Source organism: Cavia porcellus, unplaced genomic scaffold (assembly GCF_034190915.1).
Source record: "Cavia porcellus strain 051 isolate PalLab524CR breed Dunkin Hartley unplaced genomic scaffold, mCavPor4.1 scaffold_1, whole genome shotgun sequence".
Classification (NCBI taxonomy): Eukaryota; Metazoa; Chordata; class Mammalia; order Rodentia; family Caviidae; genus Cavia; species Cavia porcellus.
Genome location: NW_026947484.1, coordinates 113,600,077 through 113,614,702, shown reverse-complemented (window position 1 = coordinate 113,614,702; position 14,626 = coordinate 113,600,077). Strand labels below are relative to the sequence as shown.

At 41.4% G+C, this 14,626-nt stretch overlaps 1 protein-coding gene across 1 annotated transcript in view; it reads left to right on the top strand.

Moving 5' to 3' along the window:
• Positions 1-14,626, top strand: part of Tgfbr3 (transforming growth factor beta receptor 3) — a 192,440-nt gene that overhangs the window by 65,026 nt on the left and 112,788 nt on the right. The window contains exon 3 of the mRNA XM_003478932.5: positions 11,707-11,891. Coding sequence (XP_003478980.2) covers positions 11,707-11,891 — 185 coding nt within the window. The remainder of the gene's footprint in view (positions 1-11,706; positions 11,892-14,626) is intronic.

The window sequence follows — 14,626 nt, the reverse complement described above, 5'->3', positions numbered from 1 at the left end:
TAGTACCCTTGCTCTGTTCCTTCTCCTCCCCTTTCCTCTTGCCCCTTCCTTCCCTCCCTTTTTTTCCTCTTCTTTTTCTCCCCTGTCTTCCCCTCTCCCCCGTTCCTCCTCCCCTCTTCTTCCTCTTTAATTTGTTATGGGATTGTGCTGAGCCATAGTCCCAGCCCTATGCTCTTCCGTATTTTATTTTATTTTTTTGAGACAAGGTCTTAGTTAAGTTGCCCAGGCTAGGCCCAAAGTTACAATCCTCCCGTTTCAGCCTCCTTAGAGTGCTGGAATTACAGGCATTCGTTATGCCTCAGCTCCCTGTGTTTTTCTCACGCAAAGAATCTTTTCAGAATGCAACCCAGCCTTGCACCTGCTAAATACTATCTCTACCACTGAGCTACACCCTTACACCTTAGGGGCTCTTTTTTTAAGTTTAGTGGTGAGGTGTAGTACATGCTACCTCTTCTCTTCAGGTCGTAAAAATTACCAAACAAAGCAAGATGCATTCCTCCCAGAGCTGCACATATACCTTCTCTGGGCACTTCAGGTTGTATGGTGATATTTTGCTTAGGGAAGTACCCTGTACAGTGTGGCACTTCTCAACACTCAGAATTTAGGTTCTTAATGCAGTTCTTCCCTTTGTTTTCTTTTGAATATTTAAAAACAATTTTAAATAGGAAAAATTTTGACATGGTTGTACTATGATTTCGACATAACAATGTACACAATTTGTTGGTGTTTAGCCTAACAATTGGCATTTGACTTCTTGCAAGAGGGAAAGAAACAATGAGAAGATACACCTAAAGAGTTGTGCTTTAGAAAACTCTGGGATCCTCTGGCTTAGCACCCTAGAAATCCCATATTACAAGCTCTAGGACTCTTCTGTCTTTTTCTTACCAGGGAAAAACGCTAGCCTTAAGCTCAGTTTTATTGTTGAAAAGCCCAGTGTGGGCAGTGGTAGAAGGGCCCCTTTTGGAGTTTAAAGGCAATGCATTCCGCAGCTCTATCCCCAAGGCGCTGCAGATCCAGGGACTTGTAATTTGACATGGTACAAACATGAGCACATGTTGTGTACTGCTAGGCCCTCTGGAGCCCAGGGCCTTCCAGGTGTTTTTTCTTGAGCTTTGCTTTTGCATCATATCCTGGTATTTGTAACATTCCCACTCATAAAGCTCAATGAAAGTCAGACTGTGCTGTTGGCTGAGAAATCATCCTGGGTGCCCTAGCTTACAGAATCTGGCTTCTCACAGGGGTCAGAGGGATTTTCGGCTCAAGGGCGGAATAGATCCTGCAGCGCCAGTCTCACAGTCTGTGGGAGTTTGTCCCTCTTTGCAGCTGACAGCATTGTAGAATTCCCTGTGGGACAATAACAGAGACCCTCATTAGCCAATGGTGTTGTTGGAATAAAATCTCCTCAGTGCAGTGTCTTGGTCCCAGGCTATAATGTTACCCCTTAATTCCTTCTGCATCTTTACCACTTTTATTATAGCAGAACACACGCTCCTCATTAGTACCCTGGGTGATACGGGGAATCAGAGTGCTGGAAATGATGTGGAATAGGTACCAGATGTTTTTGTCAACTTGGCATGCCTTAATATTTAGAATGGTTGCAGATCACATTTATTAAATGTGAAAATCACTATCCTTTCCTCTGAACAGCACCCTCCCCTCAATATTTTACTCTGGGTTGCATGAGGTGTAACAGTAATAATTTCTTTGGGGATAGATTAAATTTAAAATGTGTGCAGCAAATGCATCTGTTCCCAAATGCCTTGTCTGCACTCTGTCAAGTCTCGGGGCTGGCCCGCAGCCAGTGTGGATGTGGGGGTTCTGTAGCTGAGATCGGAATGCTGGGTTGCAGTGAAAGCACATAATGAAAGGGTGAGTCCATCTGCATTTTTTTCTTTAAGTAGAATGGGAAATTTAGACGTTGATGTTATAGTCAGATCTGAGGAACATTTCCCATGTGTCCAGATAATCAAGCGTTAGTGAAAAAGACAGAGAGGGCATTTGGTAAAATGGGAAAGGAACTTTTGCTCTTGCATTGAGTTCATGAAACCTTTTAAGTCAACCAAAGGTTATAAGTGTAAATCGAGCAGTTTATTTTATTTTATCTTATCAGACACAAATTAATGTTCGTGTTTGGTCCCTAAGTCTGCTTGCTTAGTTCTAAGTGAGGAACTGGAAAGTGCAAGGCAAAAAGCAGATGAACTTGCCATGGGAAGAGCCTGCACCTAGAGTCTGACAGACCTAGGTTCAGATTTCCTGCTGCCACTTACAGTGTGACTTTTGTCAAGTTGCTTAACTTATCTGAGCATAATTTCCATCATTCTAAAATCCAAGTTTCAACACTGTGTTCACAGTATGAGGATTGGGAATCATATTGTGGACGATAGAGGCCAGGGGTGTCTGGGTGATTGGGAGGGTACCAAACAGGACAGAGCTGGCTCTGGGGAAAAGACAGTTCTAAAAATGCACAGAATTCACAGAGTTTTGAAGAAGTCAGATTTCTCGAATAGCCAGTGGGGAAGGAGAAACTCAGCTCAGATGTTGACACCACAGAAAAGCTGAATTTCTTTGGGGGTAACCTCCAAAGAATCCCAGCCCAGGCATGCACTAGATGCCCAGAAGCAACAGTATCCAGATTGGGAGGCTGTGGTGAGGAACGGCCAGGAGATGAAGCAGTATAGATCATTAGGCAGCAGTAGATCTGTAGGCAGCATGTCATTGAAGTATGCTCGGCTCTGTGGCTTGCAACAGTTTAAGTAAGTAGAAGTAATAGTATTGATTCTGCCTAATTTACAATTTTTATCAGGCTTCAGATGAACTATCTGTAAAATGCAGGGTGAGAGTAAAGGTGTGTGGGTTTGTGGATGCTGCTGCTCTTAGCCTGCGTTTTCTTTCTTTATCCTGTGTGGTCATCTGGGTCCTGGTTGCTTCTCACTGTGGTGGAGTGGCTTTTGCTGTGCTGATTAGCATCGTCAGCAGAGCAAGCTGCTCATTGGTCTCTTGACTGAGGGGATGAGATTGCACAGGGAAGGGAAGGGCTGTGGGTTGCCAGCCATGGCCACAAGAGAAACTTCTAGCCCTCTGGGCTGTCCACAAGGGCCTACACTGGCGGCTCCAGAGCTCATGGGCATCTCGAAATGTCAGATGAGTCAGACCTGGTTTCAGAACAAGATTTCCTAGTTTCCGGCCCTTGTGGCTTGAAATGCTGCACTGCAAGCACGAACCAGAGCCACTTTGTTCCCTCAGGCACGTGTGGAAGAGCCGGACAGGGCAGAGCACGCTGGCGGCAGGTGGAAGCTTGTAAGGCTAAATCCTTAGTAAGGCTAAATCCAGCCAGCAGCATGATGGGAAGGACTTCCTGTGGCCCAGAGAGGGATGAGGTGCTTGGGCCTGACCCAACTGTGGCAGGGGGTGGTTATTGGCCTGCCCCTGGAGAGGAGTGCTTGAAGAGAGGGCCAAAACTGGTTTGTGTTTCCTACCCTCTGTGACAGTGAAGGTGGGGAAACCCCAACTGAACTTGATTCTTAACAACTGAAAATGCCACCTCCTTCTCTTCATGATGATTTTTTTCTCTTTGGTATAAAATCGCAACTTTGGCTCTCAGGGAAGGAATGAAAGGAATAGCCAGGCATGGAGGCACATGCGTGTAGTAATCTCAGTACTCTGAAAGACTGAGGCAGGATTGCAATTTCCAGCTTTCCCTGGACAACTCAGAGACTTAGCAAGACGCTGTTTCAAAACAAAATAAAACAATAAAAAGAGCTAGGGATGTACTTCAGCATGAAGGTCCTGAGTTCAATCCCCAGGCGCCCCTCCCAAGAAAAAGTGAAAGGAAGAAATCTAGATAGATGGTCTCTCACTGGTATGAAGTTGTTAAGCATGGATCACCTCATACTTCTTTCCTGTTTGCTCAATAATATTGGGGTGCCTGCTGTGTGCCAGGCAAAGTGCTCAGGTAAGGCAGACAACAATAAACAAAATGGTGAGGTTCCATTCTTTTGTGGTATAAGTTACATTTAATGTGTGCTCACATTAAGCACAGAATTATATAAAGAATTGTAAGACTCAAGTCACACAAAATGCTACGGAGGGAAGTACAGAGCACCATGAGAATATGAAAACATTGCTGCCTAACACTGTATGAGAGGCACAGGAGGGTTTCTCAGGTGATCTTCAGCCTGAGCAGGGGTTTGTCTTGCCTGTGTAGTGGGAAGGAGCAGAGATGGTAGGGAAAGTGTTGATGGAGAAAGAAACTGAAACTGTGGCTATGTAAAGGCTCCTGGGAAGAAAGCTGGCATAAAAGAAGGAAAGGATGTTAATTAGGGAAGGTTAAGCTACAGGTGTCAGAAAACCTCAGATGACTTTGGCTTGAGTAAAACAAAAGTTTACGTGTGTGTGTGTGTGTGTGTGTGTGTGTGTGTTTAAATAAAAAGAAGCATTTCAGAGCTTATCCATGGCTCCATGTTCATCAAGCACTCAGGCAACTTCATATTGGCCTTTTCAGCATTTCTTCTGTCTTACGGTCAAAATGATTGCTGTAGTGCTGTCTATCACATCTATATTCCAGTCAGCAGGAAGGAGGAAAAAAACCCAGACCATACTTCCTTCCTTTCCTAATGAATCATTGGAGGTTATGTGTGACACCTCTGGTTATATCTCATCCAGAATTCAAGTGGGACTGAAATATGGGTCTCACTAGCAGAGAAAAAAGGAGAATAATTGATTTGGGTAGACAGCTGGCTCAGCTGGGATCGATGTAGCTCAGTGAGGAAGTGCAGGCTGATGAGAGATGAGACCAGACTGGGAGGTAGAACCAGGTCTGGAAGGGCCGCAGAAGTCTTGGGGTAGAGGAGGTTTAAGGCCTTACTCTGCAGAGCAATGAGAGATCTGAGATCAGGGCAGAATCAGAATTATAATATTTAAAAGATTTATTATTTTAAATTTTCTTCTTAGGTACATTTTGCACTCTTTGCACACTTACTCAGTTATTTCTTTACAGTGAACTGCCTGGGGAGAAGTTACTGGGTCAAACGACATATACTAGCTGGGCATGATGACGCACACCTGTAATCCCAGCTACTTGGGAGACTGAGGCAGGAGGATGATGAGGATGATGGACCAACCCAATCAACACAGCAAGACCCTATATTAGAAAGAGAAAAGATGCAAAAGAATATGCACATTTCTTTAGGCTTTTGATACATTGAAAAATTATGCCTATTTGCTTTCTTATCAGCGGAGTGTGATTTCTGGAGGCATTTCTGGCCTTACTATTTTTCATAAGCATCCCCTCCCCCTGAGCATTTTTTAATGAAACATTTCAACATACAGAGATGTTGAAATCATTGACCAGCAAACATCCAGATTCCACAACTAACATTTTGCAATAGTTGCTTTATCAGACTATCTCTTCTCCCACCAATCCATCTTATTTTTTGGACTCATCACAGAGTAAGTTATAAATTATGGGATATTTTGATTGCTTTTTGATCTTCCCAGAAGGTCCAAGCATAGCAGCCCAAAGAATTCACATTGATATTGCCCATCAGAATCCTGCTGGCTAAGAGAGAATATTTCAAGGCAGGTCCCAGTCTGTGGTCTATAGTGACTAACGCGACTTGAAATAGGTATGTTAGTGGATTGAGCTTATCTTCCTTTTCTTTAAATGGGCATTGTCCTTCTGGTGTGGTATAAGGATGTTTTACATTATCCAGAACATAGTAAAAACTAAGTAAGTGAGAGCATTTTATTATTTTCACTCAGTATGAAGTATTGTAAGCCAAATATTGTATATTGTAATCTAAATATTGCAATCACTTTTTTTCATTCTCCTCATGGCTTGAGAAATTTTATATTTGTAATCCCATTGAAATGTTATTGGAATCCCAGTGAGTTCATTCTAATCTACCACCTCAGCGCAAACCATGACAAAAATAATGACATTAAGACATATTCAAAGTTATGGGCAGCCAAGGGGTCCTGAGTCTGGTACAGGTAAAGATACATAGAACAAAGGCCTTAATCCAAGGCCTCACCCAGAATTTATTATCTCATGAAGAAGGTAGTGGCTCAAAGATGGGTAATGATGATAATTGGCAAGAATTACATGAGCAATGTGAGCTGAGCTGGCCACATTGAGGGCAAGCATCTCTGCAATATGCAGGGAGAATAGTATGCAGAAAAATCAATCTGCATAACTCAAGTGAGGTAGCATTTCAATGATTTAGGAGGCTGTTGCTTTAGTTTCTGATACATAAACTTTTGTGCCCTGGGAAGTCATAGCCTCTTATCCTGTGGCTCAGATCCAGTTGACATTCCTGAAGCTATATGGGTCTGCCATTCTGCTGGACTCAACCATTTATAGGGAACACAATGCTAGAGAGAAACAGGAAACAGTCGGTTGGCTTCAAGGTTTATATATCAGTATCTTAGCTAGCCTTATTTGCATTGCTTAGAGCCAACTAAAGGGAGAAAGAAATAGCATAGCCTGCTCTGTACATATCAGTACATGGAGACAGGGTTCGGTTTAACTAAGGCTGAAGCAATTGTTCTGCATTCAAGGGGAGTCACCTAAGTTATCTCCTACATGAAATTGTGTGTTGAACTGTGGACAGCACCATTTCTTACATACTCTTTATGGTGGATAATTCCTTTTTTTTTGTCTTTTTAGTATAATCATGTTTTGTATGTTTTTTCTTTTCTAAACTTAAAGGAGAAAATTCCATAAGGTACTCCTAAAATTCTAATGTGTCAGCTGATCAAGAGTACCCTGTAAGGGATCTGGGGATTTAGCTCAGCGGCATAAGCACCTGCCTTGCAAGCAGGCGGTCATAAGTTCGATCCCCGGTACCAGTTAAAAAAAAAAAAAAAAGAGTACCCTGTAATGAGTATCTTAGTCAACTTTCCATTGTTATAACAAAATATCTAGGATAACCAACTTAAAAGGAAGAAAGCTTACTTTGGCAGAGTTTTCAGTTCATGATCACTTGGCCTTGTTGCTCTGGGCCAGTGGCAATATAGTACTTCATGGCACGAATATGTGGTGGAGAAATGGTTAATTTCATAGCAGCAGGAAATAGGGGAGCAGGGGCCAGGGTCCCACGGTCCCTCAGAGCCTAACTATTTTTCATGGGGCTCTACCTTTTAAAGATACCACCATATCCCAGTAGGATAGGTAGGTGACCAAGCCTTTACCATGAGAGGATATTTTAAAATCTAAACACTGACATTGAAATATTGACTCCCATGGGTCTCTCTGTAGGGTCTTTGTCCCGCCATTGGATCAGAGTGTACCCTGTGCATTGCTTTGTGCTGATTTATGTCACTTATGTCTGGAGAATTGAACAGTTTAGTGAACTAAGCTCAACTCCAGTGGGCAATGATGGAGTCATAAGGAGGTGGGCAAGTTAAGCAGGTTGAAGCTTTTTTGCAGATGTATTTTTGGGCCAAATGTCAATCACAGCTTTGCACACAAATAGACAAATTGGAACTCAAAAGCACTTTTACCTGTGTTGAATTTGTGATCATTTCAAATTCACAGCAGGAGGCTCTGAAACCAAGTCAGGTCTCCCAGTGTGGGTAGCTACTCTCAGTGTGGGCCCCCAGAATTGAGTAGGGAGAGGAGACTTTCTCTTCGGCTTGGGGGTGTACCAACAATGTACTGCTTGCTGCTGCCACCTCGTTATCTTCCCTCAGCACCTCCAGCTTTCTCAGAAAGCAGCCAAGCAGAGTCCAGCAATATAGAGTGCTGGTGATTATTTGAGAAGGCACATATTTCATTTAGGCCAGATTGCCATTATCAATCTAGATAATTTTTCTGACTCCTGAAATAGACTTGGCCCACCGGGCAGGGTGTTTGCTTATGACATAGCAGTGGGGGGCAGGAGTGGCTGACTCTGTCCATTGCATTTTAGACTGAGGGTGCAGTCTTGAGGAAGACCTTTATTATTTAGATGTCAGGAAGAACTCATTGGAGTGGTGCAAAGCTTTATTATTATTATTATCATTCTTTGTATATATCTGCAGTACATGATTTTGTTCCTCATGAGGAGTTGGTACACGTATGTATGTAACACATTTTAACTCTTCTTTCAAACCTTTTCCCTCCCCTCCCTCTTTTTCCCTCCATCTCTTTCCCAGTTGCAAAAGGTTTATGTCCTTATTTCCTATTATCTTCTTTTACTTTGCCCTTATTTATATTTTGGATTTCTCATATAAGAAAAACCATGTGATATTTAAGCTTATGTGTCTGATTTATTTCACTTAATCTTATGGTCTCAAGCTGCATCCATTGTCCTACAGATGACTCCACTTTATCCTTCTTTATGGCATAACAGTCTTTGATTGTATATAAATACCACATTTTCTTTATCCATTCATCAGTTGGTGAGTATATGGACTACTTCCAAGATTTAACTATTATGAGTTCTATAAACATGTATGCATGTATCACTGTGATCATGATGACTTTTACTCTTTTGGGAAAGTACTAGAAGAGAAGATGTGTATCAAATAGAATTTCTGTCTTTAGGTTTTTTGAGGATTCTCCATACTGATTTTCATAGTGGTTGTACTAGTTTACATTCCCATCAACAATATAGAAGGATTGCTTCTCCCCCACAGGCTCACCAGAATTATGCTTGTTATTATTTGATTTCTTGACAATAGCCATTCTTTCTGTAGTAAGATGGAACCTTAGTGTTGTTTTAATTTGCATTTGTATAATGGCCAGCGCTTTTTGTCTGGATTCCATTTGGAAGGTTGCTTTAGTGAGCTATGTGTTCAAGTCTCAGGATCCTCAGCTATTGAGTAGGAGCAGTAGCCCCACACTCCCAGGGGTGTGAGAAAATGAGATGTTACCATATGAGAGTGAAGGGAAATTTCCTCTCTCTCTCTCTCTCTCTCTCTCTCTCTCTCTCTCTCTCTCTCTGCAGGTTCATGGGAATAGGCGGATAAAGGCAGATTAAATAGGAGAAAAGACAAATTTGTTGACCTGCAAAAGAATAAAATGACAACACAGGACTCTGATTAACCACTAACACCAAATGACTGAGAAATGTATATACCTCTCTAGGGGAGAGACCAGGAGTAGGGTTGGGGAATGTGAATAATTTTGAAGGTTTGAAAATGATTTTTAGGAGAAACTGGTGGGTTTGAAGAACATACAGTAGCCTGAGACAACATTTTTCTGGCCTGCAGAACAGACAGTGGTTTGTAAATGATTCCCTTTGGAATATTGACCAGCATGTAAACAGAAAACAGTGGTATGTGAGAAACGTCTGTGCAGGTGTGCTGACAGACTTCAGTCTCTCTTCCTGCAGTGTGAGTTTAGTGAGTGAAAGTTTGGGAAAGGGACCAGAGGTCATTACTTCCTTCCTTCCAGAGTTTAAGCGGTCAAGGGAAGCCTCTTTCAGCATCTGTCACTCTCCAAGGTCCTTTAATTTAAAGCAGTCAGCTCACGAGGGCATGTTGCTTTTTAGGGTGACAGTCCCTGGGCCCCTACAGTGTCCCAGTTTCTCCTTTCTGCTGTATAACTGTCTCTCTCCATCTAGTCACTCTTGAAATGTCATGAGGCTGTACCTCACGTCACTGTAGCAATGTTTCCCAAATCCATTCCTTACAGCCAACTCTAAATCTGCAGAATGATGTCCTACTCACTGATCAGAGAGGAAGCGTTAAGAGAAAAACTGAATGATTTATTCATTTAACCAGTACTTTTGAATATCTGTTATATGCTAGGCCCTCTACAGGGTCCTGAAGATACAAAGATGAGTAACTAAAGCCCTCAAGGAGGTCATATTCGGTTGTCAAAGACGGGTATAAATGTTCAACATTACTGGTCATTTGAGAAATGCAAATTCAAACAAGACTGAGATTCTACCTCATTCCAGAAAGAATGGCTATCATTAAGAAATCAACCAATAACAAAATGCTGGAGGGGCTGTGGGGAAAAAGGAACCCTTTTCCACTGGGGTGGGTGTGTAGACTGGTACAACCAACATGGAAATTCAGTGTGGAGATTTCTTTAAAAACTAGAATTGGAGGTCCTGTTTGACCCACCTCTTCCCTTTCTGGGTATTTTCCAGAAGCATTAAAAATGTCATACAACAGCAATATATGTGCACGCATGTTTATAGCAACACAATTTGTAATAGCTAAATCTTGGAAGCAACCCAAATACTTATCAACCAAAGAATGGATAAAATGGTGTTGTCTTTTTATACAATGGAGTACTACTCAGCCATAAAAAAGTATAAACTTGAGGATTTTGTAGGTAAGTGGATGCAACTAGAGACCATACTCTAAGTGAAATAAATCAGACTTACGTGTGTAAACATCATATTGTCTCCCTCATGTGAGAAGCTGAAAGAAATAATATAGGTAGTTAAGATAGTTATACTACTAATTTCTCTTAATTCATTGTAAAGGAAGGTTGTGCTAATATTGTTTGGATAAATAAATGCTAAATATCTTGTATTCTGAGTAACTAATTTAAAGATAACATGCAACGTATTAACCATTGTTACCCTCTAATTGTCTTGTTTTGAAAATTAGTTTTCTTTTTCTCTTTTAAAAAAGACAGATATATACACCTGTGGCCATCAATGTAAATGAAACAGATAGCAGAGAAATGATGAGGGAGACAGAGTAATAAAAGGACCTCCTTCTGCTTGGGATGTTTGTTGCAGGGTAGAATTAGAATGGAAGAGCAATTTGAGACAGGCTTGAATTAAGACAAGGAATTGAGAACCATCATAGTATGTTTGGAGATCTTTATGCAAGTTGATGTTGCTAGAGTGGGGTGGGATGCAGCTGGAGAGACGGGAAGGGGCTGGATAAAAGGCCACATGTGCCATGTGAAAGAGCTTTGGCTTTATTCCTTAGGCCAGCAGCTCTCCAGGGATGGAGATAAGAGGGATAGGCATGCACGTTTGGAACCACTGCACAGTTGAGCATCCTTGGATGGGAAGACCTCCTTCATATAGAAGATGGGCTGGAGATCTTGAGGCCTGAAGCTCTCTTAGGGAGATCTGTAACAGCTTAGGGAGAATAAGGAAATAGAGAAATGGATGGGTTTAGAATTTAAGGCTTGGCTGATTAGAGAAAAGAAGAGGGAAAAAGCAGGAGCCACCTATGAGCAGGGTTCTGCATTTTCTATTTGGGGCACTTGCTCATGTCTCTCCTCTTGAGGGAGAATTTTTCTGACCTCTGGCTCAAATTTTGTATTGGTCCTTCCCTCTATTCACACCAACCTATTTTGTGTTGTTCTTAAGTTTGTTCTGCTTTCCTTAATAAATGAAATCTTTTAAAATGCAGAGACTGGATTGTATGCCTTTTTATTTTTTGAGATTTTTTTAATGCATAATAATATTGAGTCTTTTAAGAATTTCTTCTACTTTTCTGTTATTTTCTTCCACGAGAGGAACAATTAAATACAAATGTCAAATGAAAAGTGTCCTCCATCCAGAAGGAATATCTTAGTTATTTGTGAGTCTAAATAGGCATTTAGAAAATCAAGTATACAGCAGAATCATCCCAAAGAAATATAAGAGGTTGGAGTTTCAGAAGAATAGGCTAGATTTTGTTGTTGTTGTTGTTTTATTTTGGAAACAGTTTACTTATAAAGGCTTCTTGGTGGATTGGCAGTGATTTGCTATCCGCTCTGCGGTAGAATTGCACTGAATACTTTGTGTCTGATTCCACAATCAGGTCCAGAGTCCAGTGCCCATTGTGAACTGTCGCCTGTCAATGCCTCCCACCCCGTCCAGGCCTTGATGGAGAGCTTCACTGTCCTGTCGGGCTGTGCCAGCAGAGGCACCACCGGGCTGCCGCAGGAGGTACACGTCCTGAACCTCCGCACCGATGAGAAGGGCTCTGAGCAGCCACAGAGGGAGGTAGGTATGGGTGTCAGCCTTTAGTCCTTACCCCTGAGTCTACAAAGATTTTCTTCAGAAAAGCATCTCTGCTGGACTCAACAAGGATTCTCATGAACAAATACAGGATGAGGCAAGAGTTAAAATATGGATTATTCTCTGACCTGGGCAGCTTTAAGACTTCTGTCTCTAGAGGGATTGCTTACCTCTTCCCATTTTCTGACCCTCTGCCTGCGAAGAATTTAAGAACTTCATTATCTAACATGATTGTGAGAAAACTATAGGGTATCTGTAACTGTAAGGTATCTTCCAAACTTTACCTGGACCTCTCTGTTGTCTTTTCCGCTTTGCCTTGTTAGCCTGTTGCTCCTGCAGCATGCAAGAGGAAATGAGATCACTCTGAAGTACAGATGGCAATGTTTGTACCTCCATGAAATCCTCCGTGGTAGCTCCCTGGTGCCGTCCAGGTAGATTCTTGGAAGATGCCAGTGGGCTTAGTAGTGGTAGTGAGGAGGAGGAGGATGCCAGCTCATAGCTACTTGGTATTTGCTCTTGGCTAGCACGTCATGATTCACTCATAATCTACCTATGAGGTCCTGTCATTTTACAGGTGATGAAACAGGTGCAGAGATAACTTATTTGGCCAAAGTTGTGACTCTCAGAAAGAAATGAACTCCCTTTTCTTGTATCTCTAAAATGGTCATCATCTAAAATGGCTTCTTTAAGGGGGTAAATTTTCCTACAAAATAACATACAGTTGTCATTCTGTTTTTTTTTTTTTTTGCGCCAGTGTATCATAAATGTTAATCACTCAGACATTTTTTCTAGGGGGAAAAGAACGTACAGTAAATCCTGACCACACTGAAGTATGGGAAAACTGATGAAGAATGAAATTTATCTTTTAGGTTTCTCCTAGTGAAGAAAATAAATTTCCAGAGCCATTTGTTCATGTGCCTCCACCAGCCTGTCTTTTAGGGAGAGCAGGAAAAGGAGAGGCATGAGGCAGCCAGAAGGAAAAGCAAATGGAGTTTAATCTCATGAAAGTGTGCAGAATTGGCTCATTTCAAAGACAGATCATCTAACCTTTCTAGCTCCACTGGAAATTATTGTTAATACTCTTGGTTGCTTGCCATTGTTGCTGCAACACATATTTCAGGTCAGATTTCTTTATCCCCATAATGCATCTTTAATTCTTAACTTACGGGGGAGAGTTTGTGGTGGGAGGGAAGGGAGAAGAGGAGGAAATGCAGTTCCTACGAGGCGTTGCTGACTCCAGCAGTTCTTTAGCAGCAATAATTACTCATTTTATATATGCTTTTCTCCGAGGAACTGGGAAGGAAAAGAAAGTCCAGGCCATTACAGAAGCAGCATCAGCCCCACATTCTTGATGTTAAATTGTGCGACACTGTTGTTGACTCAGAAAATAAATTCAGTAAGACTACTGGAGGAAAAGAGAAATACCTTAAGCAAGGATAGTAGAACTCTAGAGCCTAGTTTAAGAGATGGCAGTGCTAGAGATGCATAAAATGAGCTGGCATCACAGGATGTAATGTGTTCAGGGAGAAGGAAAGAAAGAAGGCCTGTGGACGATGTCTCAAAGTTGTTTGAAAACTGGAAGTTGTTCTCCTTCAGTGTCTGTAGTGTATGTACACTTGGAACTATGGACCTGAAGGCATTTCTGAAAATAGGCAACTAAGGGAAATTGCACTATTTCTTTTTTCAAGGACCTTTGAGGATTAGGTGGTTGCAGCTCGATCTTATTTGAGAAGATGATTGCGATAACTGATCTTTGGAAATTCCACGTGGCTCTGATGCGCTCTCATACTTAGAACTCAGAGTACTTTGCATATGTAGAGTAAATGTGGAGAGTGACATCAGGCAAGGAGAGCATAAGAGGGAGAGTTTGGTGGTGGGTGGTAAGATGGGGCTAGAAAAGAGTTGCATGCTCCTGACTTTCTCCATCACTGAGTGTGCGGAGACAGCACTGCAGGTATATAAATAACTTTGAAAAATCACTTGAGCCATGTAACCCAATGATTCTATTCCTGCATATGCGCCAAGAGAAACAACATAGATCCCACTCTGTAACCTGTCTGTGAATGTTCATATCATATTATTCATTATATTCAGAAAGTGGGAACAGTATGACTTTTATCCTCTGATGAATGGATAAATAAAATGTAGTATATCCATACAGTGGAATGTTATTTGGCAATAAAAAAGAATGGAGTGCTGACATGTGCTGTACTATGAATGAACTTTAAACATACTATGCTAAGTAAAGGGTGGATGTAACAAACTGTGTTACATAGTTTCACTAAATGGAATATCCAGAATACACAGATTTATGGAGACAAAGTAGATGAGTATTTGCTTAGGTGAGGGAAAGGAGGAAGTAGGGGTTGACTGCTAATGGTTATAGTTATTTTGGGGTGGGAGGTAAAAGTGTTCAAAAGTTAAATTATGATAACATAAACAATCCTGTGAATAATTAAAAAGTGTCCCAATCATGAAGGGGTACATTTGATGGGATATGAATCTATCTTAATAAAGATACTAAAAATTCATGATACCTGCTAACATTGTAATTAACCCATAAAGTTTACCTTTGTCAGTTTACTTTTAAAAAAATACTAAAATTGCTTCCTTCGATAGTCTAAACTCACCCAACTCTTTGTTATTCTCAATGGATAACTTATTTTTATAGATGTGACATATGGGCTATGTTGGAAATAACAGCTGATCTGTTTGGGAGG